Genomic DNA, 27,823 nt, shown 5'->3' with positions numbered 1-27,823 from the left:
ATAGTCTCGGAGAAAAATTTCCTATGAATTGTAAAGTGTAATCTGTGATGTGCCCTTTGACGTGCCTGAGTTTGTCATAAACGGTTTCTGGACAGATAGACAGATCATATATGTCTCACATATTAAACACCAGATGATCCAAATTTGGCAATGATTGCGTGCCTGATGTCATTGTTATAAGATGCTTTTAAAGTTGTTCTCTGTCAACAAAGCACTAAACAAAGTTTCTCAGAATTAATTTTGACATTGTATAGGAAGTTTGTACTTTATGCATTTTATGCATGTATACAGATACTTAATGTATATATGGATAGACCATGTATATATACACATGTCTAGAAGATCTCAGTTTTTCCAGAAGAGTATTAATTTGTTCAGACTCCTTGTAGAGCTATCAAAATTATACTTTTTGACTGATTACACATAATACATTGGGTTCTCATTCTGTAAGTTTCTTTGCATCTTTTCTCTTAAGATTTTCAACTTATAGCCTACTGCTTTTAACAAATTCCAATGCTAATTGAGATAACTTATTAACTAAGATCAAGCAGCAAAGCCACTGCCTGGATCACCATAAAAAATGCCTAGCATCTTCCAAACTGATTATGTGATGAAAGCAAATCAATTTTCGACATGTTAGCAAACTTAGGAAATTCTTCTTTATATTCTATGACTCTCTTTACAAAAAGTCTGTTTTCTGACAAGTCCATTCTACCCTACAGGTCACTACATGTAAATCTTCAACAGGAAAATTAAAAAGTCCATACAAATAATTGATTTGGTGAAGAGCTCAGGAGCACTTCAACATAATGTGAAAACATCACAGGAGGGATAGAGTAACCTACAAATGTATCTTAGATTTTAGTAGCAGAAATTCTGAAAGAAATATGAAGTTGTACACAGTAGCTTTAAAACAAACTTACCAATATGTTGCTAGTGTTCTGTATCAAGGATAAAAGGTGTATGTTCTAGACCAATTGTTGGGTCAAGCAATTAAAGAATTTATTTCCATTTAAAGTTTTAGCCAAGTTTTTTATGTGTGACTATGCAATACATAACCTTTAGATGTCACATGCTGTCCACTTTGAATAAGGACGAGTTCTAACTTTGCTACCTGGCCTTGGCACAGAGTGGTTGAATTTTTCTTAATCTAGTATCTGTGCTCTAAAACATAAATTTCCCATCCTAAAGGACAGAAGGCCACTGCCCTAAAGTAGGATCTAATATATTTTAAGCTGCCTCACAGGCATAAAACACTTTCCTATGCAAATTTAGTCAAGAGGTAACATTACTATTAAAACTATTTCCCCATGTCTTTGATAGCAAACAAAAAATTCCTTTCCCCATAAATTTATGTGAGATGTTCTGCTAAAAATATGTATATAGTGACTTGCAGTAGCTAGAATAAAAGCACAACCTTGAAAACTGATATAAAAAGTTTAACATTTCAGCATCTTAACAGTAATATAATATATCAGGTCTCTTGACTGGATAGTTTGGGTAGCAATAGCAAGAGTGTAAAGCCACCTCTATGGCTCAAGAGGCTCAAATTTTGGTACTTTTACCCTTTTAAAATGTCATTTCAAACACACTCATGAATCACATCAGTATTTCCTGATTGCTTATGTGTATTATAACCCGATTCATTTCCCCAAGTAATAATTTAACCTCTTTTTTTAATTTTTTTTTTTTAAGCAGCAGCAGTGTAGATCTGCTGCTTGAATTATTATACTTGGAAAATTCTTTGCTTTCTTAACAGGAAATCCAAGACATTTAAAGTGAAATTTTCCTCTTCTTTCAGGTTGGCAAGTATTCTCATTCTTTCCATTTAGCATAAATTAATAGAATTTGGTAGAAAACCAAGTCCAATTTTTACAGCCTATTTCAGACAGCAACATGGTACTTAAAAAATATTTTTGTTTGGCGAAATTATATATGTTAGTCACAACAAATACTTCATTAGTTAGTGATTGCAAAGCTTGATTTCTAAAGGACTAACACTTAAAAATTATCAACACTTATGTACCTTCTTCATTGTTACCCAGTAAACAGTTCTTAATGACTGTTTCGTTTCTACTCACCTGAGTAGTTCTCCACAACTGCTGAGTAAATACCAATTACTCACATGAGAACACGTAGGCCTGTGTACATACGTTTGGAGGTTGAGGTTCCAGCTGTCCCCATGGGAAATTGCTTCCCAGTGTATAAGGGCATATCCATCAAGAAAGTTAAAATAAATTCCCAGTGTGAATTTAAAGTGTATTAGTTAAAGAATATAAATCTTTAATGCATATGGACACATGTTGTTAAGAAAATGCATCTTCGTATCTTCACTTATTCTTCTTCCACTTCTTTTAGACTTGTACTACATAATGTATATCTACCAGTACTGGAAACTGTGTGTTTTGGAAAACATCTGGACAATGTTTTGATAATCCAGTATTTTAATAAATGGTACTTTACATCTTCTCAGATGGAAAATCTTTAGTTTAAAAGCAGTATGTTGTACGTGCGTCAGGGTGTTACCAGTTCAGTGCAAGGACTCCTAACTGAGTGCCTCATCACCAGGGCTTCTCTTTCAACACAAGAAACAGTCCCATTTCAAGCAAGATTTTGTATGGTCCAGTTGAACTATACTTAACCCACATCAGATTTTTTTTTAAACTATAGTATCATTGAAACTTGATAAACACATATGTCCTAAGAGCCTTTTAGTCCTAAGCGTTTACAGAGTAGAGCCACATTTAAAACTAATTATATATTCATTTTAATGCTGCTACCAGACTGCCTTTCTGTTCCTGTTCTCTTTTGCCGTTTTATATTTCCACTTCATTTTTTCTATAGTATTAAATAGGGATTATGTAATATGATGTTCTGGTGAATGCAAGACCTTTTCTACTCCCTAATAAATATTCAGAAATATTTTGCATACATCATGTGAACAAGGCTTGTGAAATCGTAATGGGATGACTTATGAACATTCATCTTTCCTATACTGAAGTATAATCTAGTCAACCGGATGGTATAGCAAATCGTCCTGACACATTTATATTAATGCATATTTAAATGAGAATAAGAAAGAAATAGTCAAATTTATGTTAAAGACTTCTAAAGGCTTAACAGCATCTTACTAAGTATACATGTCAGCTTAATCTAATCCTCCTACTTCTAACACGTTCTGTGGTCTCAGAACGGTGCCTATAATACTCTCGTATGTTATGAGGGATTGCCTCTGAGAAGTTCACCACCAGTACTACACTTGGTTCAATAAAACTTTACATTTGGTCTTAGGATGACAGAAAGCTATCTGTCTCAAATTTGCATTACAAACCTTTAGCTTCTTTTGACATCAGTAACACTAGCTATAATAATTTCCAATAACGTGTTACAATATGCAGAGTATATGTATTCCTGGTTCTCATCTTACTGTGTCAGGTACAAACAAATTTCTCTTATTTATTTGGACAATTTTAAATAAATGACAACTTCTTTGCACCAAAAAGCACTCATCTAATCAGAGGCTCATTTGAGAAGATCTGTGGCAGTATTTCCTCCTTTCACTCCAATGACTTTGAGTTCTAATGAGAAAAAAGAACCTTTATTCTTTCCCATGCTTTTGCTAGAGGAGACAATACATTGCAATTCGAGATCTTTTATAAGAATTATTGAAGACTATTTGCTAATCCTACGACATGATGGAAGTCCACTAAGACTGGAACAGTTATCTCCTCAACCATCTCTCTTGATTTCTGAGACATGATAATTTCTGTCTTTTCCAATACAGATACATCTGTCTGCTCTGCTTCACATCAAAAATATTTGAATAGCAGTGCCTAGCATCCCCTGCTATGTTATTAATAATTATCTTTCCTCAACAGACAACGCATTTGATTGTAGCTGAAGACTCCAAAAGGACAGACCTACTTGTGGGATTAACAATGTCTAACACATCGGAGATCAAACATGTCACTTAACGGATCACCATACAGATGGTTAGCAACTAGCACTACCTGAGCTGAATTAATAAATGGCAACTGAAAAACTGCTCCCTCAATATCATTTATGTCCTGGCAGCCACATCAACGAAACAATATTTTTTAAAAGTCCGTGTATTAGGCCTGCAGATTTTCAAGTCAAGGTGAGTACATTTCTGTTTTATCCTGTGTCCTGTTACAATGCTATTCTGTGTTTGAAAGGCAGTTTCACCAACTATCTGATCAGTAGTGTAAATAAATTCTGATACCCACCTAGACATAACTCTGCAACAGAAAGTAACCTTTGGAGGTAGCAGAAATCACCACAGAGACATCCAAATACTCAAAATATCCTAGGGTGAGCCTACAGAGACACATATGAGCAAGTTTTGGCCATGCTCAGAGCTAACTAGACATAAACTACTGCTATTTTGGAAGCCATTTGCTATTCCCTCCTGTGACTTGCCACATTCAGATTCATGCATTCTATAAGCAGAACAAGCTTATTTGAGCTTCCCTAAATATATTATATGTTTTGAATTCTATTCAGGCAATGAATTAAACTTCTGGGTAATGTAAAAAGTGCCTTTTTTTCTCCCTTGGTCTGAATCCAGATTTAGGAAGAAGGCTGACAAGTTAATGGGCTGTTGCAGATGAAACATGAGGAACACTTTAAGGATCAAGAGGAAAACAGGAATAGACTGTGAGAAACTGGAATAAGCTGTGGTCATCAGAACTTAACAGTCTCTAATACTGTGGGCTGGTGTTATAGGCAGGTTAAAATACCATGGGAGTCAAAAGAAAGACCTGATATTAGTTCTGGTATATGACATCTGTGAAACACACTAAAGGACACACACATTTGCAGTAGTTCTGCCAGTCAAAACTAAAGACTGCCAATAATTGAGAAGATAAAACATAGGCTATGTCATCTTGCTTATGGACACTGTCTAGGAAATACTGAAATGAATGGGAACATCTTGGAGCCCTTCTACAGTGCTTTTTAAACTAAAAGTTAATATGTATGTGTGAGTACATTTTAAATTATGAGAAGCATAACTATAATAACAGTACAAAAGACAGTGAAGGACACAGTAATATGCTGCACCCTTTGGAAAGCTGAGGAGGCTTTACTGGAGACTACATGTCTTTCAAGGCTCCAATGACATATATTAGCAGAACACTTAAATATGTCACCGTGTCTTAACAAGACATTAAAAATTAGTCTTCTGATTTTGAATCAGAAACAGTATAGTAGTCTTATATCAGATTGAAACTATTAGTAAGACACACTTCAGCAACAACTACTTTAATTTGAGAAATTATTTTCAAATGTATAGCATATTTCCTTTTCTCATTACATGAACTTTCTGGAAATTTTTACTAAGTAGAAAAAAGTTATTTTAAAATTCTTTGTCAATGAATTAGTGCTGCTTGGAAATTTGATGTATTCTATATATTCTACAGATTTAGAAGAATGTATTTCTTACCAGTGGGGATAATGATAAAATTGCTATAATGACAGAAATGATTATGACAGTGCAGAGATCTGAACACAACCAGAATGAATATATGACAATCATAACAAATCTTTCTATGTCTATGCCATTGGTATGAATGGAATTAAATCAATTTTTTATGCACACAATTTATACATTACATTGAGCAATATATTTAATAAAGCAAAAGAAATTTTGGAAGTAATTATTCTACGGCCTGAGAAATATCACAAAGAGAGCAGGCAAAACGGTAATGTTAATCCCATGCCAGGAACATGTTTTATCAGGTTTCCTTTTAGCTCTTAAACAAGATGTACTAAAAACAACAACATTCTGTCAGACTATATGCTCATTCCTTGCTTCCTGGATTAAATATGCTTATTCTATGCCACATTTTTATAGCTTTCAATTCCTGTACTTTAAATCTATTAAACAACGTCAAGTTGAATTTGCTTCAAAAACTGCTGCAGGTTAAGAAAAAAAATAGGACAGCAGAATATTTGAGGGCTAACATTTATGTCAGCTAATTAATATGGATCAGTTGTGGTCTGCAAGGATTTTTAAAGTGCATGCATGTTTGAGATAAATATAGACTAGGGATCTGATTTTGTTCCTTCTCAAATTGATAACAAAGCTCTTACTAATTCCAGTACAAGTATAGTCTACCGGTTTTGTAGGCCTGACAGCTAAAAAAAGCTTTTGTGCTCTTGCATAACCTTAGTTGTTCCAAATTGAGCGTAGCCCAAAATACACATGTACAACATAAGAAATAAATTATAGTTACTACTTTGTATTTATTGTCCTGTATTCTCTTTACTTGGTAAGGGAATGAGATTTTGAAAAAAAAATTGAGAAAAAATAGTAAATTTGTTTGGTTAGCAAGTTCTTTTTAAATAAGTTGGTAAGAAATCAGCCCATGTTCAAAAGCAGACACCTTCTAATCTAGAGGATACAACATCGTCTCCTTGTTCTAAAACATTAGTATTTCATTACGTATTCTCAAAAGTGTGCCTGTTAGCACACAGAATTTGGATATTTGAACATAGTTCTAGATCATGACAAAAATAGGCTACCAAATGGACAACTGTTCAAAGAATTTTATGCAAAAGATCCCTTCTCCCTATGTTTGACCCTGAGATGACTGGATTTCTCAGGAACTTCTCTTTCATGGAACCACAGAATAATTCAGAATAGAGCAAGCTCATATAATCCAACCTCCTACTCAAAGTCAGGTCAGCTGTGAGATCAGAAAAAGTAATCCAGGGCTTTATCCTGTTCGGGACTTCAAAACGTCCAATAGCGCCTTTCTATATGAGAAGCATGCCTGGTAACCAGAAAAAGAACAAATGTATCTTGATCATAGAATCATAGAATCATTTAGGTTGGAAAAGACCGTTAAGATCATCGAGTCCAACCACTAACCTAACACTGCAAAGTCCACCACTAAACCATGTCCCTAAGTGCCACATCTGTTAAATACCTTCAGGGATGGTGACTCTACTTCCCTGGCCAGCCTGCTCCAGTGCTTAATAACCCTTTCAGCAAAAAACTTTTCCCTAATATCCAATCTAAACCTTCCCTGGCACAACTTGACGCCATGTCCTCTCATCCTATCACTTGTTACTTAGGAGAAGAGACCAACAGCCACCTCACTACAACCTCCTTTCAGGGAGTTGTAGAGAGCGATAAGGTCTCCCCTCAGCCTCCTTTTCTCCAAGCTGAACAACCCCAGTTCCCTCAGCCACTCCTCATAAGACTTGTTCCCCAGACCCTTAACCAGCTTCACTGCTCTTCTTTGGATGCACTCTCGCACCTCAATGTCTTTCTTGTAGTGAGGGGCCCAAAACTGAACGCTGCATTCGATGTATGGCCACACTACTCCTGCGTACAGAGGATACGTCCCTTGTCCTGCTGGTCACACTGTTTCTGATGCAAACCAGGATGCTATTGGCCTTCTTGGCCTTGAAAGGCACTTCTAATATGCCTTCTTCCAATGAAACCTTATGTAGAAGTAAACAAAAATTACCTTATGCTTAGTATTAACAGCCGATTTCTGTCATCATAAGTCTTACCTGTTTGTAGTGTTTCAGCATCAAAGACATCCTCCTTGAAGAAAGCTCTAAAAGACAAAGGACTTGAGCTGCAGTCTTCTGAAAGTTTCTCAAAAGCCTGCCTAAACACAGCAACTAAGTCATGAAGAAGTCCATCTAAATCAAGCTGAGAAGCGGATGGTGAAATCAAGCTCAGACATACAGAGATTGATGCACAAGATGCAGAACTAGACTCCACAGATTCACACTCAATTTGGAAGCCCTCTGATAACATCTTCACTGCAAAATATTTTCTTTGGAGTGGATCATCAACTACCGCAATAACATGCCATTCAATGGCAGCATCTCTGGGTAGGTGAGCTATTACAACCACAGCAAGCAACCCACAGACTGCAGTTACATCATGATACATCTCTGAATCTTCAACCTAAAAAACAAACAAAAAGTTGCACATATTACAGAGCTGGCAGGAATTAATATTGCTCATATTCAGCTGATATATTCAAAAAAAGTATGTGCAGTACAATTATTTCATGGAGACTGTTTTTCCCCTAAACTTTCCTTCCTATTGAAAAGTCATCTTGAGCAATTATGAATTTGTGTGACAGTATCTGCTCATTTTTGTAATCTCTACTACTATGCCTGTACCATTTAAAAAAATGCTGATCGTAATGTATTTTGCACTGATTTTGCAATCAAAAAAAGCCTTTTTGCATACAGCAACTTTTGTCCATACCAATGGTCTCTGAAGAACAGAAATGAGCTAGTAAAGCACTTAAGATTTATTTTAAAAGTTGGAGTACTAAAGATACAGTTCAGCTACAGCAAAGATACAGTGCAGACAGTTCTGAACAGCAGAATGATCTTGAACAAAGCCTATTAGAAGACAAAATATCTTTTCTTAACAGCAGAGCTCATTTAGGAAGTATATTTAAATTGTTTTCACATCAACCAGCACATCTAATGAGCTAACTTGTTAAGCTAACCATGAGTAACTGAGTTCCTTTTCTTCTGATGGTATTAAAGAAGTGGGACCGTCTTTCTGCTTACTTCTTTGTAAAAATTTTAGTATAAATTGCACTGTAGCATGTTAATAGGTATAGGAAGTGAATATGTTTCAAAATACTGAAACAATCTACCATGAGACAGACAAAGAAATTGTGAGTTTGTAGCCATTTCAACAAATTAATTGTACCTATGTACATTATTAGCATTACCTTTGGATCTTAACAAACCTAAGATAACTTCATAAAAGAATTATCTTGTTCCTCTATTGTTGCTATGTATTCAATCCTTGTTCATCTGAATACAAACAAAAACAACCTTAGAACTTTAAACTAGGATTGGTACATTGTGGTGGGTTGATTCCGTTCAGCAGCTAAGCACCACACAGCTGCTTCCTTACTCCTTCCCTCTCCAATGGCACAGGTGAGAAAACTCATAGATTGAGATAAAGGTGGTTTAATAAGTGAAGAAAAAAGCAAGAAGAGAAAAACAAAACAAGCAATGCAAAGGCTATTACCGAACATCTCCCCACCAGCAGGCTGATACCCAGCTAGACTGTGAGCTAGACGGCTCTACTCCCAAAGACCCCTCCCCTTAGTTTTTATGGCTGAATATGATGTTATATGGAACGAAATAGCCTTTTGGTCAGCTGAAGTCAGCTGTCCCAGCTGTGTGCCCTTCCAACTTCTTGTGCACCCCCAGCCTACTCGCTGGCAGGGCAGTACGACAGGGAAGGCCTTCATGATGTGTAAGCACTGCTCAGCAATAGCCAAAAACCCTGGTGTGTTATCAGTTCTGTTTCGATCACAAATCCAAACCATAGCACCATACAGGTTGCTTTGAAGAAAGTTAACTCCATCCTAGCCGAAACGAGTACACACATTTAGGTCTACTGTTACCTTATACATAAATGCATATACTCATACTTCTGTTATGTATACAACAAGGTCTATTTATGGAAAGCAACTCCATTTTATGATATACATACTCTCAAAAAGTATGAATTTACATTAACTTATCAGCTCTCTGAACACCTTTGTTTTTTTGAACCACCGTTCAAATAGTTGAAGAGTTGAAATGCTTATTCTGGCCAGCAGATTTTTTCCCCCTACTTTTTCATCCATTTTTATGGAGAGACAATATATTAACCATTTTTAAATATTAGTCACTTACACCATCTTCTTTGTGTACACAGGTAATAATAATTCTTTTTATATACCAGTTTGCTTACACTGCAGTATATACTGGTAATACTGTCCACTGCCTGACCTCTAAAAGGAAAAGTAATAACAAGGCAAACCTGTCATTTTGCCTGAAGTCGATGAGGCCGTATAACTCACAGTACCTTCAATTCACAAGCTCAATTTTCATTCACTCGCTCTCAACTTTTGAGAGGAGGAAATAATGACAGGTTACAGGCACTTTATTTCAAAATTTGCTCACAAAGTTATTGACAAGCATTTTGCACAGAATATCTTTGATGCTTGACCCTTGCGAGCTGTTTACATGAAAAATGCACTTACTTCTATGTTAACGATAGTGGAGTCTAATTCTATACCAAACATATAGCAATTGCTTTAGCATTTCTGTTTTTGATATGGGAACAAAAATAGGGATAATTCGTCTCAAATTGTAGTCACTTCAGTCATAATAAAATCTCACTGAGTACTGTTTGCTTTCAGTACTTTTATTAGGCTAGCCAGGGCTGTTATTAAGGTACCAACACATAAATGTTATATTAGCACTTAACAGGAGGAGCACAGTATTCTCCTCTAGGAGATGAATTCTAACCTTGTCAATATAATTCTGCTCTGAGTGCTGTAAAACAGTTTGAAAAGATGAAATACTGGAGCTTTGCACTGAGGAAAAAAAAAGTCATGCTCATTCAGGCTTAAAGGCCACTTTGCTGGCCCACGGTGCTGAGGTACTGTTTAGAAAAAAAGTCTAAAGAAGCTCTCTCAGGTCACATCAAGCACTAAGACAAACTTTTCTACTTCCCTGTACTTGTCTTAGGTTGTTAAATCAATTACTCACTATTTCTGCTTGCCTTCAGCTGCCATTTACAATACGAAGAACTACATGAAAATTAAGGCCAGGAGAAAGTACATTTCCAAATTTAACAAATGAGAATCATTCTGAGTGAAAGACTATTCACAGTGCACCTGTACAGCACCACAGCACTCGTAACCTTTAACTTTAGAGTTTGCACAAAGCACAAGTGATGGAGCTACTGGGTACTAATAATCTTTCATCAGCTGTTACAGAATCTTACAGAAATACTTCTAACAATGACCTCGCCTGACTTATTTTCAAGAAATCTCTGACATTTGGGTGGTACATGGATGCTGCATTTATGAGTTACCTTTCAGAAATTTATAACTGTCTTAAACCACTGAATATCTTTATGATAGCCTGTCTAGTAAATGAGGATGAATATATGGGTTCTGCTACGAAATTCTATTCATATGATGCTGGAACAATGTAAGTATTAAGAGTGAAAATGAAGAGGAATTATTTTATGATTAAGTTGTTCTTTACAATCGATTCTGCTCTCTCATCAATGAGATCCAGCACTTTTGGCAAACAGCTGCCAAGAAAAACATTGTTTTAGGATTCTTGCCCAAGGATACTGTTGTAGACTGTTCTATGAAGGGAGCACAAGTTTTGGCCTAGTCCTTCTACATCTTCACAGTCTTTGGAAAAAAAAAACTGAGGTAGAAGAGGAAGCAGTTTAGCCTGTAATTCTTGAAAAAGAAGTGACAAATAATTCTTGGGAACTTCTGTAAAATTTTTATTACTGAGACATGAGAAAACACTGCTGGGCCAAACACTGTTTGAAATCAGTGATTCATTAAAGTATGTTTGACTTGAATTTTACAAATCTTTGCAAATTTCATTAGGCTGTAGGTGTAGCTGTCATCTAAATGTATTTGCCCTTAAATACTTATTTCCTAGCTACCAGTATTCAAGTGTTTTTCAGTTCATGGGAGACGGTCTGCCTCTGGATCTCGATTTCCAGTTGTTGGCTTTTCCACAGGATTTAATCCTTTCTAAGAACAAATACTGCAAGGTAACTTGGCACCAGGAAAAATTCGGATGCCATAAGGGAAAATGAGCAGATTGTAAAGGTTCATTGCCTGACTGCTGAGATAATATGAAGATGGATGCTACTTTTGTGCTACACTTTTACATGATCTGATTCAAAGAGGCTGGACAAGGAAGCCAGGTAACTTCCTTTCACTGTGCAAGAGACAGCCTCTGAAAATAAATGATTCTGTAACAACTTCTTCTTTCAGGCCTCTCAGAGGCCACACTACGACAGAATTCTGATTCTGTCATACTATGAAATGGCAGATCCCAGAACTTTGGACAAAGATATAAAATGACAAGTGATTTAGCTCTTACTGAATCTCATGTTAGACTGTCCTCAAAACATAATTCATAATATCGTTCCTCTGTCAACAGGATCATCTGCTACTCAATTTATCAAAGATGGAGTCCCACAAAGTTTGGAAAAGGAAGACAAAAAGTAGATTTTTCCAAATACATCATTGTATCTATATCATTCCCTATCAAGAGGACTATGAACACTCTCATTTTTTAAGACTTCACTTTGAAAAAACCACAACTCAACAAAGAACATTTCCCACTCTGAAGAAAATACTGATATTCTTCTGGTGATACAACACACATTTAGTAACTCAGGGGAAAACCAGAAGGTATGGGGTAGATTTTAGGAGGAGTCAGAATGTGACTCTACGATTTACCTGACGTTTTATAATACCAAAGTAGGTTGATGCCATATTACTGGAGACACTAAGAATGCCATGCTAAGCTAAGTAACATCCTGGAAAGTCTTCATGGACTGGTTAATAATCACAGCAGTTGACATCAGTGAAGAGAGCAAATAAAACATTATGCATTCTTAGGAAAGGAATGAAGAACAAAGTTGGCAACATTATGCCACTGTAGAAATTCACAGTTCACCTGCACCTTGAGTAAGATATGCAACTCTGGATCTCTCTGCTGAAAAATGACCTATCAGACCCAGAATGTGTTCAAAGGAAGACAAGCAGGATGATCAAAAGCTCTGCAGGGTCTGACTGGAAATGTTCTCCAGCCTTCTTAGGGAGACTATGACAGAGGTTTACAAAATCATACATGACATAAGAAGGGTGGATAGGGGTAAGAACTGATTTTGCATGGTTGTCTTTCTGTACAAGAACTACGGATCATCAAATGACATTAGTAAAAGCATGGTTTCGAAAAGAACGATGGTGGGTGACATTGCTGCTTCTTCTCCTTTTTCTCAAAGCACATCACAGAAAACTGGAAGCCCACTTTTAGGGGAGCACTTATATCTTCAGTTCCTGCTTATACTGACAGAGACAGCACAGACAACCAAAACACGACAGTCCAAGACAGTGCTGAGGAGGAGGTTTGCTGCTTTAGGCACCTGCCACAGGAGTAGGGATCTTGAGCCCTATTTCACTGGAGCCACTCAGCCAGCCCGCTGTGTTTTAACCCCTCTAACGAGGCTGTGCAACAGATGTTTAACTCAAATCCACAGAAGTATAAGGATGATTGGCTGGAAATAGGAAGAGTCAAAGGGCTTGGCTGAAAACTTATTCAAGGCCACAATACCACAGTGATCAAGTGACAGAATCACAGAATCACAGAATGTTCGGGGTTGGAAGGGACTTTTGTGGGTCATCTATTCGAACCCCCCTGCTGAAGCAGGGTCACCTACAGCAGGCTGCACAGGACTGCATCTAGGTGGGTCTTGAATATCTCCAGAGAAGGAGACTCCACAACCTCCCTGGGCAGCCTGTTCTAGTGCTTCGTCACCCTCAGAGTAAAGAATTTCTTCCTCATGTTCAGACGGAACTTCCTGTGCCTCAGTTTGTGCCCATTGACCTGCTGGCCACACTCCTCCTAATGCATCCCAGGATCCCAGTGGCCTTCCTGGCAGCCAGGGCACACTGCTGGCTCATGGTCAACTTGTCGTCCACCAGGACGCCCAGGTCCTTCTCTGCAGAGCTGCTCTCTAGCAGGTCCACCCCAAGCCTGTACTGGTGCATGGGGTTGTTCCTCCCCAGGTGCAGGACCCTGCACTTGCCCTTGTTGAATTTCATCAGGTTCCTCTCTGCCCAATTTTCCAGCCTGTCCAGGTCACGCTGAATGGCAGCACAGCCTGCTAGTGTATCCACCACTCCTCCCAATTCAGTAAGGTACCTAATAATGAGAAACGAGAATGGGAACTCTTCCTATACTTTATCTTCATACACAGGCTGAAGCTGAAATGGTAACTTGGTAGAAACATTCCCTAGGTAACACTTTTATGAACATGCTTAATGCAGAAATACAAGCCCTTTCATATCATAAGAAGGAAGGTTAACAACAGAGGTTGTCAATTGGTTTTTAAACTTGTAATTAACCTGTATCTCTACATTAAAGTAAAATGGTTATCTGAACTTCTGTGTACATGATGCTTTCCTGAGTTTTGCTCAGTTATCACATTGGTCCTTGCAGTTTGTATGCCTTAGTTCTTAGTAAAGATTCACTTGATTTTCATTGTGCATATTCAGGAGAGCTACAGAATGCTCTTACATTTATGAATACCTAATGCATTCACAATATCGCTACAAAACAAAGCAGAATTCAATGCAATGAGCATAGTTAAATCAAAAAGTGACGAGTGGCATTCCTCAGGGGTCAGTATAGGGACCAGCACTATTTAATATCTTTGTCGGCCACATGGACAGTGGGATTGAGTGCACCCTGAGCAAGTTTGCTGATGACACCAAGCTGAGTGGTGTGGTTGACACGCTAGATAGAAGGGATGCCATCCAGAGGCACCTTGACAGGCTAGAGAGGTGGGCGCGTGTGAACATCATGAAGTCCAGCAAGGCCAAGTGCAAGGTCCTGAGCCTGAGTTGGGGCAATCCCAAGCACAAGTATAGGCTGGGCAGAGAATGGATTGACAGCAGCCCTGAGGAGAACAGCTTAGGGGTGCTGGTGGACGAGAAATTCGGTATGACCTAGCAACGTGAGCTCACAGCCCAGAAAGCCAGCTGTATCCTGGGCTGTATCAAGAGAAGCATGGCCAGCAAGTCGAGAGAGGTGATTCTGCCCCTCTACTCCACTCTGGTGAGACCCCATCTGGAGCCCTGCTCCAGCTCTGGAGCCCTCAGCACAGGAAGGACATGGACCTGTTGGAGCAGGTCCACAGGAGGACCACAAAAATGATCAGAGGGTTGGAAAACCTCTCCTAGGAGGAAAGGCTGAGAGAGTTGGGGCTGTTCAGCCTGGAGAAGAGAAGGCTCTGGGGAGACGTTATTGCAGCCTTTCAATAAAGGGGGCTGATAAGAAAGACAGAGAGAGACTTTTTACCAAGGCCTGTAGTGACAGGAAAAGGGGCAACAGTTTTAAGCTGAAAGAGCGTAGATTTATATTGGATATAAGGAAGAAATTCTTTACTATAAAGGTGGTGAGGCACTGGAAAAGGTTGCCCAGAGAAGCTGTGGATGCCCCCTCCCTGGCAGTGTTCAAGGCCAGGTTGGATGGGGCTTTGAGTAACCTGGTCTAGTGGAAGGTGTCCCTGTCCATGGCAGAGGAGTTGGAACTAGGTGATCTTTAAGGTCCCTTCCAGCCCAAACCATTTTATGATTCTATGAAAAATTCTAGGCTGTAAGGGTTGTAAACTAACTTACACAGAGTGTGGTTTTAAAAGCACTAACCTTAAAAAAGAATTTATGTAACTAATAGTGTATTTTTTCATTAAAAAGTAACATAAAAGGCACACCTATTAAAATTCCAATGAAAACAGAGGTGTAACGTGTATAGGACAAACCTATACTCAATGGTATAAGCATTTAACTATTTTACTTAATTTAACTGGAAAAGGTATACATTTCAGCTATTAACATTTATTATATAAATTTGTTTATTTTGACTATCCTCCATTTGTTCCAAACGAGAAATACTCTTTTTGTTGTGCAAGTAAGGACTAAGGTCTACCTACCTCACAGCTGAATATGGCATCAGGCTATAAGAGACAGAGATGAATGCATAATTGCTATGTCTACAAAGAATTGACTTGGAGAACAGAAAGAAAGATACTGTGATGTTACTTTTAGAAGCAGAGTTTATGAAAACCTTCTGTGGTACGCATTATTACACTATTATAGCAGCAAGATTAATGTGCTTTTAAATAATACATTTAAAATTTCTTTTACACTGCCTGCATTAAACAGAGTGCATCAAACTCCCGAGATCCAGTTCAAGCTTTGCTAGAGAGTCTCTCACAACAATAGGCTTATGACTTTCAAAAGTAAAGATTCCACTAGGAAAACTGCATAAGAATAAAAATGTCAGTTCCTGAAAAAAGTAGGGTAGAAGCAATCCTTTTCAACATCCTAGTTTGTCTAATAAATAGGCCACATGCATTCCTGGTATAACACGCCAGAATTCAAAGAATGAATACCACAATGTTTTATAACAATAAAATTGTTAAGAATATTCTTTTGGCAAAACTTACAAAAATAAGAAAGTCTGTTATTCAGTATTCCTTCCTGAAATAAAACAGATTATTTGCCACATGCCACAAATACATTAACATAAGACTGGCAGACTAAAAATGAGGTCTTATAAACCTGGATACTTATAATGGAATAAATACTTATAATATAAAAAGGAAAAAGTTCTTCAAAAATTTTAGTCTTCTGTACTCCACACCGTGTTGGACAAAGCTGAGGGTAGTTTAGCTACCACAGTGTCATGTAGAAACTATCTTGTACAATGTCAACTGGAAAACTAAGCCAGTATTTAATTGGTGTTACTGAACCAAGGAAAATCTAGAGAAAACAAGTTGATTCTTTATTTTTTGTTTCAGCATCTGATAGCACATTTTGCAGAATAATTCCTTTTTTGTGCAGTCTTTATCTATCTTTAAAAAACAAAAACATAAAAAAGGGAAAGCAGATACAGGGGAACAAATACGGGTAGAGAAATTTACAGGCAGTACTATTTATAAGGGTACTTCTAATAATTTTTTTCAATGCAAATGGATTTCAAATTAATGTCATCTCTGAAGATAATGACTACATTTCCACATGCTGGCATTTGGAAAAAAAAATCCAAATTAAGTTTTCTTCATAATAATTATGAAAAATTCTGCATGCAGGTATAGTAGTGATGCAAAATTAATTATTAGATATGAATTGGTCAGCAATTAACATGCTGCCTTGGTTTCAGATGGGATAGAGTTAATTTTCCTCTCAGTTGCTGCTGTGTTTTGGATGTAGTACGAGAAGGATGCTGATAACGCTGATGTTTTTAGTTGTTGGTACAAAATCAAGGACTTTTCCCCATTTCTTACATTCGGCTAATGAGCAAGTGTGCAGGAGCTGGGAGGGAGCACAGCCAGACAAAGCCAAGCTGGCCAATGGAAATATTCCATACCATAGATGTCACGCTCAGTTTATGCACGGGGGTTGGCCAGGGGACAGGAATCTTTCATTCTGATTTCCATGGGTTTGAATCCTCAGTTTTCCAGGAGTCTGAACTTTTCCAGGAGTTCTGTCTTTTTCTGGAGTTTTGCAAAATTCGCAAAATTCACAAGTTCGGGGTTCCGCAATTGCTGCTCGGGGACTGGCTGCTAATCGGTCATCAGGTGGTGAGAAAATTGTATTGTGTATAGTTTGTTTTGCATATGCATTATTATCATTATTAATATTATAGTAGTAGCAGTATTAGTATTTCCTTTGCTGTCTTCTTAAACTGTCTTTACCTCAATTCATGAGTTTTATCTTTTGTTCATTCCTCCTCCCCATCCCATGGGGGGAGGGGGGAAAGGAAGGGGAGGGGTGAGCAAGCGGCTGTCTGGTGCTTAGTTGCCAGCTGCCAGGTTAAACCACGACACATGTCAAGCACAACAGTTTAACTTTTCCCAGAGAGGCATTTTGCAGGCAAATAAATGAGCATACCTCAAGTTACATTAGCGAGAGTGTAGAAAATCTGAAATCTATACAACATATCTCTGGCTATTATTAGGCTTGTCAAGGAGATGGGCTAAAATTTTATGGTAGTTAACCAAGTACGTCATAAGAGACTACCACAAAAAATTAACTAACATCACTCTTAGAGCTCAAATCCCACAATAAAGCTAGTATAAATTTGATTTTATAAGACTGCTTTTTGGTGCATAAAGGATATGTTTAAGCCTTTGCAGAATCAAAACTTTCATGATGAATGGTCTCTGAATAGTACTACTGTAAGTATACGTAAGCATTTTATAAAAAAGGTAAGCAAATATGGAAGCTCATGAAAATAGAAAGAGTTCATAAGAAATGTGATCAATAACTGCATATAATCTATGGCTTATATCATGCAAACAGAATAATTTAGCAACTTGCCATTCTATCTTTTACCATTATTGTCAACAGAGGCCAAGAAGTGGTACAAATTTTCATCACTTCTGTGTGATAGACAAAAGAGCTCAGCTGAAACCAAAGACCTAACCTTACAAACTCTCTTTTGATTATATTTAGTACATAAGGACAACATTTGCTTGTTAATTTTGCCTCTCTCTTCTGTTCTTGGATCTGTTTTTTCATCCTTTCATTTTGGAAACTGCAAAGCTCTGTGACATGATCAAAATAGGAGCAATCAGTATCACATTTCCATGAAGACATAGCTTTGAACAAGTCTCTAGAACAAATAAATAGCTGAAAGCCCGAAGACTATATACAAAGTCTGTAATAACTAGGCTAACACTTCTGCTTGCTGGGCTTACCAGCTTGGAATTTTTCTTGAAAAGTAAGTTCAAATAATTACTTGTCAGAATAAATTGAAAGAAATACAGAAAATGCAAACTGGCCTGCTGAAAGCAAGACACAGACCTCTGCATGCACAGTAATGGAGAATAATTTCCTATTTAAGACTGAGACTTCCATTTTCTCTTGATTTATCTATCAGGTAAGTGTCACAATCTTGTTCTATCCCATTATCTAAAAGCACAGTTTCAATAGCCCCACGGACTAAGAGTTTTCAACTAGCCACTGCATTTTATACATTTCAGTCTCTCTTCAAAATACATTTCATAATTGTATGTGACAATTATGCCACCATGAGAGCAAAAGAAAGATTTTAAAATGTTGGATAATCGGCTATGGGAAGCATGTAATAATATCAAGTGGAAAATATAGAATACCATTTTCCCCACATTTTTAGATGGTTATAAACCTTAGCTATAGTACTCCTCCTTCAGAGATTCAAAGGACTGCAGTGAATGTGTCTGGACTGAGAAGCTGAGAAGCACAGAACTGCCAGCATGGCTGTCAAAGGGGCATAATGCCTGAAATTCAGAATCAGACAATGAATATTAACTTTAAAAATGGATATGACTGCTTCAAGAAGATTTTCCCTCTTACTGGGCCCTTAATTAGTCCCACTGATACATAATGAGACAGATTAAGACTAACTTTGGTTTGGGATTTTTTTTGAGGGGGTGGTGGTTTCATTTTTTGCTTGTTTTTTTTGTGTTTTTTTTTTTTTTTCCCTGAAGGAACTGTTTATGGCTTCAGCAGAACACTTCAGTAAGCAAGTGCTCTGACACAGTATGCATACCTGTATTTTTTTCCCTAAGTCAAAGCAGTCAGGAAGGCATTTTCACTTTTGTGAAGTGCATACAAGCCTTGAGTTGTTTGGCTTATTCTGCAGAAATAGTCACCAACGTGATAAACACCCTTCTGATTGCATGGGAAGCTCAGCCTCTCAGTTACCATCCTGTGGCATAAAGTATTTTAAATTCAGGGTCTGATACATTTTATTCTAAATATACTCAAAGGATTCAAAATAGGAATTTCTGGGTGAAATGTAATGGTCTGTGATATACAGGTCAGACTAAACGATCTAATGGTGCCTTCTGGCTGTTCAAGCTACGAAATCCGTTTTACCCACTACTTACCCTCAGTCTTTCCACCAGTGCTGCAGTGCCTGAACTCTAAAAACCCACACTGAGAAGGCAACCAACTTATTCATTATGGCCTTTAATATCCCTTGCCGATAGTTTTAAATTTTTAAACAGCCCTACCTGTTGTTCTCCTTTTTACATGTTCTCATGTTACAGATACAATTTCGGAAGCAAAATATCTAAACAGTAAGCATAATAAAAATGAAATAGGTTAAAGCTTATTAGCAGTAGGGAGCAGATGTAGCAAAATCCTGCCAGTTCCCCTACATTTCCTCCCCAGCAGGGACTTTCTGTCAAGCTGTGAGTTAGTTCTATACAATAATGCAGGCTGCTGTTACTGCAATTGCACCTTCCTATACCTCGCTATTGTACTAAAAATTCACTTTGATTTTTGATTTCTTCCTTCGTAATAATAATATTTAAAGCAGTTCCTGCAGAGCTAAATGTAAATTCAAGCACTCCATGCTAGAGGTTCAAACGGGCATGAAAATGTAAAATTGATAAGAAAATAATTACTCACTGAGAAGCTGTTTTATTTGCTTTAAAAATATTAACTTACTTTCAACAAACTAAAGGTTCCTGAGCCAAGAGATAACCAGTTAATGACTGAAGTTAAGATTCCTTGAAATAACTCTCAAACATACATCATTCAATATATCAGTTACAATGTGGAAAAAAGATAACTACTTAAGGAACAAAGTCATAAATTGATATCAATATAAACTGAAAGCAAATGAAATCTGCCACATGAAACATGATCACGAACTGTCACTCTGAGGGTTTCATTCTTCATGTGCAGTGTCAAAAATAAGCACTTAGGAAAAAGAGTTGAACTGAATTAAGAATGTTCAAGATGGAAAGATTCCACTTGAAAATCATCTGAGAGCATGTACCCAAATGGGACAGAAAACGAGAAAAGTTAATGGTCAAAATCTACTTTCTGGGCATTAAGGACAACTGCTTTCATGATTTAGAATTTCAATTTCAGCTATTGATTGCAAAGATGTTTTCTTTGAACGTCTACTTTCCTTCTGAACTTTGACCTTGAGCTCTGGAGCTCATTTTCAAACCAAATGTCAGCTTTTACCTCACATATTCTAAATATGCTCACCTATTCACCTGTACATGTACAGCACTATTATCTACCATTTGTAAACCTGTAATTAAATTCTCCACTATTGAATGAAGAAAATTATGATATTACTGAAGGCAGAAGTAAAACAATTTGAAAACTCTGGTGGCCCTACTAAACTTCTATTAATTGCCAGGCTCTCCCTCATTGAGACAGCCACCTTTATTAGTAATATGATATACAGATGTGCAATCAAAAATTATTTTGAATGTGGCACTTTCCAGTAAACAAAGATTTTTAGTGGAAAATACAAACATTTTCATTCCTTCTTCTTATGTATATGAATATTTTTGGGGCAAATGTTTGTTTTCAGCAGTGTGGTCAGTTACTTTCATTTTTTGATATGGTACGACTGCAAAGCAAGATCAGTTAAATGGAACATAATAGGACTATTAGGACTGCACGTGCCCTTTATTTTGAGTCAAGCCATTTATATTGGCCAACAATGATGTCCTACATACAGTTTGGAACTTGGATTTTGCGGGACAGGTTTTCCCTCAGTTCAGTGTTACAGGAGTCAAACTCGGGTGATGCAGTTCAGGCAATTTCTTACAGCCCACTGTGGCGGCTTGCCCCTGGCCAGCAGGTAAGGTTCCCTCAGTTGCTCGCTCACGCCCCCCACAGTGGGATCGCGGAGACACTGGGAAGGGCAAAAGTGAGAAAAAAATCACAGGTGGAGATAAAGACAGTTTAATAACAGAAGGAAAGGGAAAAAAACAGAGGCAGTCACTCACCACCTCCCACCAGCAGACTTATGCCCACTCAGCCTCTGAGCAATGGCTACTTCACAAAAACTCTCTCCTACTCATTTTTATTGTCAAGCATGAATTTATACGGCATATAATACCTCTTTGGTCCACTTTGGTCAGCTGTCTCAGCTGTGCCCCCTCCCAGCTCCTTGCTGAACCCCAGCCTGCTTGCTGGGTGTGGGCAAAGTTGGAAAAAGAAAGCCTTGATGCTGTGTGCACACTGCTTAGCAACAGCCGAGAGACCAGTCTGCTATCAACATGCTCTTAGTCACAAATCCAAAATACAGCACTATGGGGGCTGCTGTGAAGAAAATTAACTCTACACCAGCCAGACCCAGTACATCCACTCATGAGGTGAAGTTCACAATAACCGAAAAATTATAAGCCAAGTTTGCGTTAAATGTGTAACTGTTCTCAGCAGTCACTGGAATGAGACATGTGGAAAGCAAACTTGTTCTCCTGAAGACGAAGATACATCTGTCAGATTACTACTAATATATATAGGGATCTCAACTCTTATTTTCCTGAAGGCAGCTGAGTCCATGTACAGAAGATTAGAATGGAAAGTTTTCAATAAGTGGCCTTTAAGTGACATGTATAAATATATATGCTTGTTAGAAATTGTTATACTAAGAAAAAAATACAAATATACATTCATGGCTATGTATGTAATGTATATTAATCTATATGCATGTATATGTATACGAGGAGGGAGGAAAAGAGAAACAGCTGTGTATATATACACGTTCCCCATGTAATTCTGCAGAACATGCACAGAGAGACTATGAGACTAAGTATTACTGAAAAAATATCTACAACTCCATGCAAACATTCACTGGACAAATTACGACAAAAATTTAACAAAATTACTGAATGAGTTAGAAATTATTGACAATTATTCAGTGGTCAGACATCGGCACAGGCTGCCCAGAGAGGTGGTTGAGTCACCATCACTGGAGGTGTTTAAAAAAACGTGTAGATATGGCACTTCAGGATATGGTTTAGTAGGCATGGTGGTGTTGGATGGATGGTTGACTTGATCTTAGAGGTCTTTTCCAACCTATGATTCTATGATTATTACATTTTCCTCTTTTAGACTTGCTTCTTCGTTGAGATATATGCAGAATTAACTATTTTGTCAACTACAGGAGATGGCCAGAATGTTTCCACAAAGGTGCTTATAAGTGAGACGCATAAAGACCTGCATAATATTAACACTAAATGATGTTGAAAAGAAAATCAAAGTTAGATTTCAAGTGTTACCAGCTGTTCATTAGGTTACAACTAAAGGATTGACGAGAACTATATACATGTATCATATCAGCTGGAAGCACTTTTATTTTTCATCCATGAAGCTGAATACAGAGAGCAAGGTGAAAGTGATTATTCACTGCTGAGCTGGCATGCATGTTACTGGGTATTGACCAGTTAGCACTGCTCATTTTTGCTGTGTAAAAATTTAAAGGGGTTTTAAAATAATACCAGCTCACTGTCATGCTGTCGTATGTACTTCTTTGAAAGTGGAGTACAAGAAAGGATACATAATTTTTGGTTTACTTTGACTTTCACGAGTAAGGAAATTGAAGATCTATTATTAATTTTGAAGCTCATGTGATATCCTTCAGAAAAGAGGAAGAGGAATAGGAAATGAAATTGTTAGTATGACCAGCACACAGAACCAGAGATGAGGATAGTCAATTACTGAAATTTAGTAGGTTACCCTGGATTGTACTATACACCAGTAAAGCAGTATTTTCACTGGAAGAGAGAAGATATTTTAGATATTTTCCTGAGTTAATTTTTTTTTTTTCTTTCAGGATTTTTGGCATTAGATCATAACTGCATCTGTGTAAAGATAAGATTCTTGCACATTTTCAAAAAGAAGAGATGGTATTTTGAGCTCTACTATTGACTGGAGGTTGATGAGGGAGAAGACCAAGTATGAATTTTCCTGGTTCATTGTGGAGTTTCTCTTCAGTGGTCATTTGCTGAATCTGTTTGTGGTGCGGACTCCAGCCAGCAGCTAAGCACCCAGACATCCACTTGCTCGCCTCCCAATCCCGGCAGGACAGGAGAGACAAAAGGAAGAGCAAAAATGAGAACACTCTTGGGTTGAGATGAAGACAGTTTAATAACTGAAGAGATTAAAGCTAGTGATGCAAAGGCAATCATCCACCAACTCCCACCAGCAGATCGATGCCCAGCCAGCCTCTGGGGAATAGCCACCTTGGAAGACGAAGCTCCCCAGTTTTTATTGCTGAGCATGATGTTATATGGTATGTGATACCCCTCTGGCTGCCTCTTGCCCACCCCCAGTCTACTCGCTGGGGGTGCTTAGAGGGAAAACCAGAAAGCCTTGAAACTGCACAGTATTAGCCTGTTAGCAACACTGGTTTAGCCACAAATCCAAATCATGGCACCATAGGGGCTGCTCTGAAGGAAGTTAACTTGACTCCATTCCAGCCAGACCCAGGACACTATTCAATAGCTTAGTTTCCTTCCTACAACAGAAATGCTTTTCCAGGTCCTGCATAACCATGATGAAGAGAATATTGCCCACAGATTTTAGGGGAAGGACTCTCAGTACAGAAGTTTGGCTAGTTTCTGAGATCTGAGTTTTCTGATTTTTACTGAACTTACATTGAAGATACAAGCTAACACACCCTCCTTGGAAAAGACCAAGATCTAGAAGAGCTACTTAGTAATTAACATCAAACTACTTGTTGGAAGCACTGACTTGAAAGGAACATTTGCAGTGTCTGAAAGAGGTTAACCTGCTAATGTTTTAGGAAGGACCAGTAGTTAATAAAACTCTCTGTGGAGGTTGGGGTGGTAATCTGGCTCTTCTTTCAGTCTTGACCAGCAGGATTAACTCATCCAAAGAAGACCAAAAAAGACTTTGAAGCTGACATTTTTTCCTGAAATTCCTTCCTTCATTGTGGGGATTTAAAGTACCCTACATGTAGTTAGGACTACAGTTCAACAGTGAAGCTTTCTGAGTTAAAGTAGGATCTTGATCACACTGACAACAGGTACCAGCCTCGGGGCTGAAATCCTGTTAATGGCTTTCACAGTCATCACACACAAGACTTTTGACCAGAGGTTCTGGCCTAAGCAAACAGTGGGTGCATATATGCCCTCTTGCTTAGCACAGAAGTGACAGGCTCAAAACAGAATTAATACTTTCAGCATAGGAGATGAAGAATCACTCAAAAAAACTGTTATAAGGGAACTGCTGCAGGGGAAAACCAGTCAGCCTGGATGAACTAGGCTGTTTACCACCCTGAATAACTTGACATGCATTTCTTCACTGTGTCTAACTGAAAAACTACATTCAAATGTATTACTTGTAAATGGCAAATAAGCTAGTGTAAATCAGTTCATGGAAATCAGAGAGTTATGCTGACTTATACCAGCTGAGGGTTTGATTGTATCTGTATCAATCTACACAAAAATTCACACACAAAATGCTCTCCTGTCTTATTTTCTATTGTTCATATTTTATGTTTACATTCTACAAGTTAAATTCATGTATACTGTTGAGAACATTATGCAATCATATGATTTTTTTTTATGTATACATATATATTCAATTTCCAATAATGGCTTTAGTTAAAATAATGTAGACTGTTTAACTGTTCTTTTTGTTGACTATATTCCTTTTTAAAATCCATCAAGGCTCTACTAATGTTACAAATAGAATATCATAATCTTCCTTTAGAAAAAAGTGAAAGTGGCAACCCTTTCACCTCCCATCGTGGCCCAGTGTCAAAAGGCAGAATATTTTCAAGGACCTCTGGAGTTCCACTATCTGCATTTGACCTGTGTTAAATATTCTCATTACAGTTGCTTCAAATGAATACAAAAGCTTTGTTTAATCGGAACACAGGGGAAATGAAATACACTAGGCATGAGATGAAAGACCCACTACCACTGTGCTATTTGAATGCACTGCGTGTTCTTAACGTGGGCCTTAAAAGAAGCCTGGTTTAATATATCAAACTGTGGAACATTCAAAATAGCATCCAGTAGCAAAATAAATGTTATAAACCTGATGAGACAAAAAGGGGAAACAGAAACATGTATTTTCTTCCTACTGAATTTTTGATAGGCATAGGTACTGGCTGGTGGCAATGTTTTTCAAAAATATTTAGTTTTCTTCTGGTAAGATTACCAATTATATTAACGAACCTGCACGAGATTTTACTGCAATGTAAATATAGCAGGATTCTAATCTATCATTCACACCTTCATAATACTCAGTTACTTCTACTTCTCACATTTTAACTATTCTGTTCAAGAAAGCAGTAAAAGAAGGAGACCAATTAAATTTATATTAGCTATACTGTTATCTATAGGACACAGAATTTACAATACTATCTGGAAATCTAACTATTGTATTCATTACAGATATTAACTAATACATGTAATAACATATACAAAAAACATGTACCTCAATATTACAGACTTACAAATATCTGTTCAGGGTGGTGAAAAAGTACATATCCTCTCACAGAAATCTGGGGGTCTTTTACATTCCTTTTAAGTTTTATGGTAATTTTCTCCATAGGTAAAGAGGATCTTAAACCTCTGTCCAATCCTTTGCAGCAAGAAAAACCTTCGACTTCCACTACTTGAGCATAAGCTGCTTCTGTTCTACTTAGGATAAAGTGTCAGAGAATGCATGAATTTTATTTAAATTCGTGACAGTCTGTATACTTCAAATACTACAGGCATGCCTGAACAATGCAAAAGACTGCTGTGTTACAGATGCATGATGCCATTCTAAATGACTGCCATGAAAACATAATAATTACTCCAGAAAACCACTGCATGCAGCTAGACAGCTTCTGGTTTAGGATTTAACTTGTTTATAACTTGGGACCTCTGTGTTATTTGGTAGGCAAAGTGTAAAGACACAGGGTAGTATCAATGGTATTTACAAGAGTGTCAAAGGAAGTATGATGCGGCGAGTCCCTAGAATAGGCCCAGTGCCCCTAGATGACTGCTCTTAAATAAAAAATCATAGTTCATGCTCATTTACAACTTTTGACATCCAAACAGTTTGTAAATCTGGCCCAAAAGGTTTAAATTTAGATACTTAAAGTTGGCATCAAGTTACCCGAGAGCTGAAATAAGCAAGGAACCCCTTCCCAATATGTATCAAATAAAGCATTGTGAATCTTTTTTCCATCACTTCTGCATTCCATGGTATTAAGACAGACATTGTCAACAACCTGACTGGCATTCTTCACAGAATGAAAGTCAAGTGCAGCACACTCGGCTGCATTTGAAACAATCATGGGATCACAGCTACTCATCCCGAATGTTTACCATAAAAAAAGCAAGCTTCTGTCAGAAGAAGGTGAGCTGGGGAACTTTCAGGGTTTGTAGCACATTTGCTTAGGAATTTATTGGAGGAAGAGGACCAGACAACTAACGCCCAAATGGAGGCTGTGTTATAAAACCCGAAAGACACATAATACAGGAAGTATTTCACCAGGTACATTTTTCATTACTGAAGATGGAAAATACAGTGGCAGCTGCCTAATAAAACAACTCAGAGCAGACTTGATCTATGATAACATCATCTGAATAAAAAAATAGTATGTATAAAACGAATTGCTGCAGCAAAGTATATAAGCTAATGTCCTTAGAGCTATTAATACATCTTGCAATTACATTAAATGCTATCTTTCTGTACAAACCTGTCTTCTAATCTTAACAAAATATATTGTTTTCACTGTTTCAAAGTCTCCCTTCATCAGTATTTTGGGTTCACTTCTAAATACAGGCAATCCTAAACTTTGTGTTGGTAACAAAACATTGTGTACTAAATGCACTAAAGTACTTCCCTATACAGTTCTCTTTTTATAACAAAGAAATGAGAGCCGACATTTCAGACACTTCTGGAAAATCTGCATCCAAGTTTTGTATATGCCATCAAATCAAAATAAGAACTGAAACTCGTTTTTATCATTCAGTTACATTTATCAAGAACCGAATTTCAAAAGCAGCAAATGGCCTCCAAGTGTTTTAAGTAAATGTGCTCTTAACTCGCAGAAAAAAAAGAATTAATGGTACTTTTTCATGGAATATACATTTGAAGGGCAACAGCCCAAACCAGTATCTATTACACAGTTTATCAAAACTGATACATTTTACTGGTCTAGCTGTACCAAATCTTGCTGGGGATTAGCAAGATGTAAGAAGAACAAAACACAGCAGTTAAACAAGTTGGATTGCCTGAAATCTTGAGACAGTACAGTCTGTTTCTTTGTATTGGTGAGGACAACAAAAGAAAGCAAAAAGCGGGCATTCAGAGGTAGAAAAAAGAGATGTAACCATGATCTTGCCCACCTCAGTTAGTCCAGAGCAGTCTGTTGTACAGACAGTACAATCCACCACTTGAAATACTCTCACAAAGTACTACAGGGA

The 27,823-nt window shown here is 37.5% G+C and overlaps 1 protein-coding gene across 10 annotated transcripts in view; it reads right to left on the bottom strand.

Annotated features, from left to right (window-relative positions):
• Window positions 1-27,823, bottom strand: part of DPH6 (diphthamine biosynthesis 6) — a 239,179-nt gene that overhangs the window by 42,742 nt on the left and 168,614 nt on the right. For 7 of the 10 annotated variants that reach the window (XR_012764649.1, XR_012764646.1, XR_012764645.1 and 4 more), the window contains exon 14: window positions 7,546-7,951. The exons of 1 other annotated variant lie outside the window; for it this stretch is intronic. Coding sequence is in view for 4 of the 9 variants with exons in the window: in XM_075427387.1 (XP_075283502.1) it covers window positions 7,546-7,951 (406 nt within the window). In the remaining 5 variants the exon portion in view is untranslated. 2 more of the 10 variants (XM_075427389.1, XM_075427388.1) reach the window with 2 other exon arrangements.

The sequence above is a fragment of the Opisthocomus hoazin genome, chromosome 7 (genome assembly GCF_030867145.1).
Source record: "Opisthocomus hoazin isolate bOpiHoa1 chromosome 7, bOpiHoa1.hap1, whole genome shotgun sequence".
Lineage (NCBI taxonomy): Eukaryota > Metazoa > Chordata > Aves > Opisthocomiformes > Opisthocomidae > Opisthocomus > Opisthocomus hoazin.
This window is presented reverse-complemented; position numbering and strand designations above follow the sequence as displayed.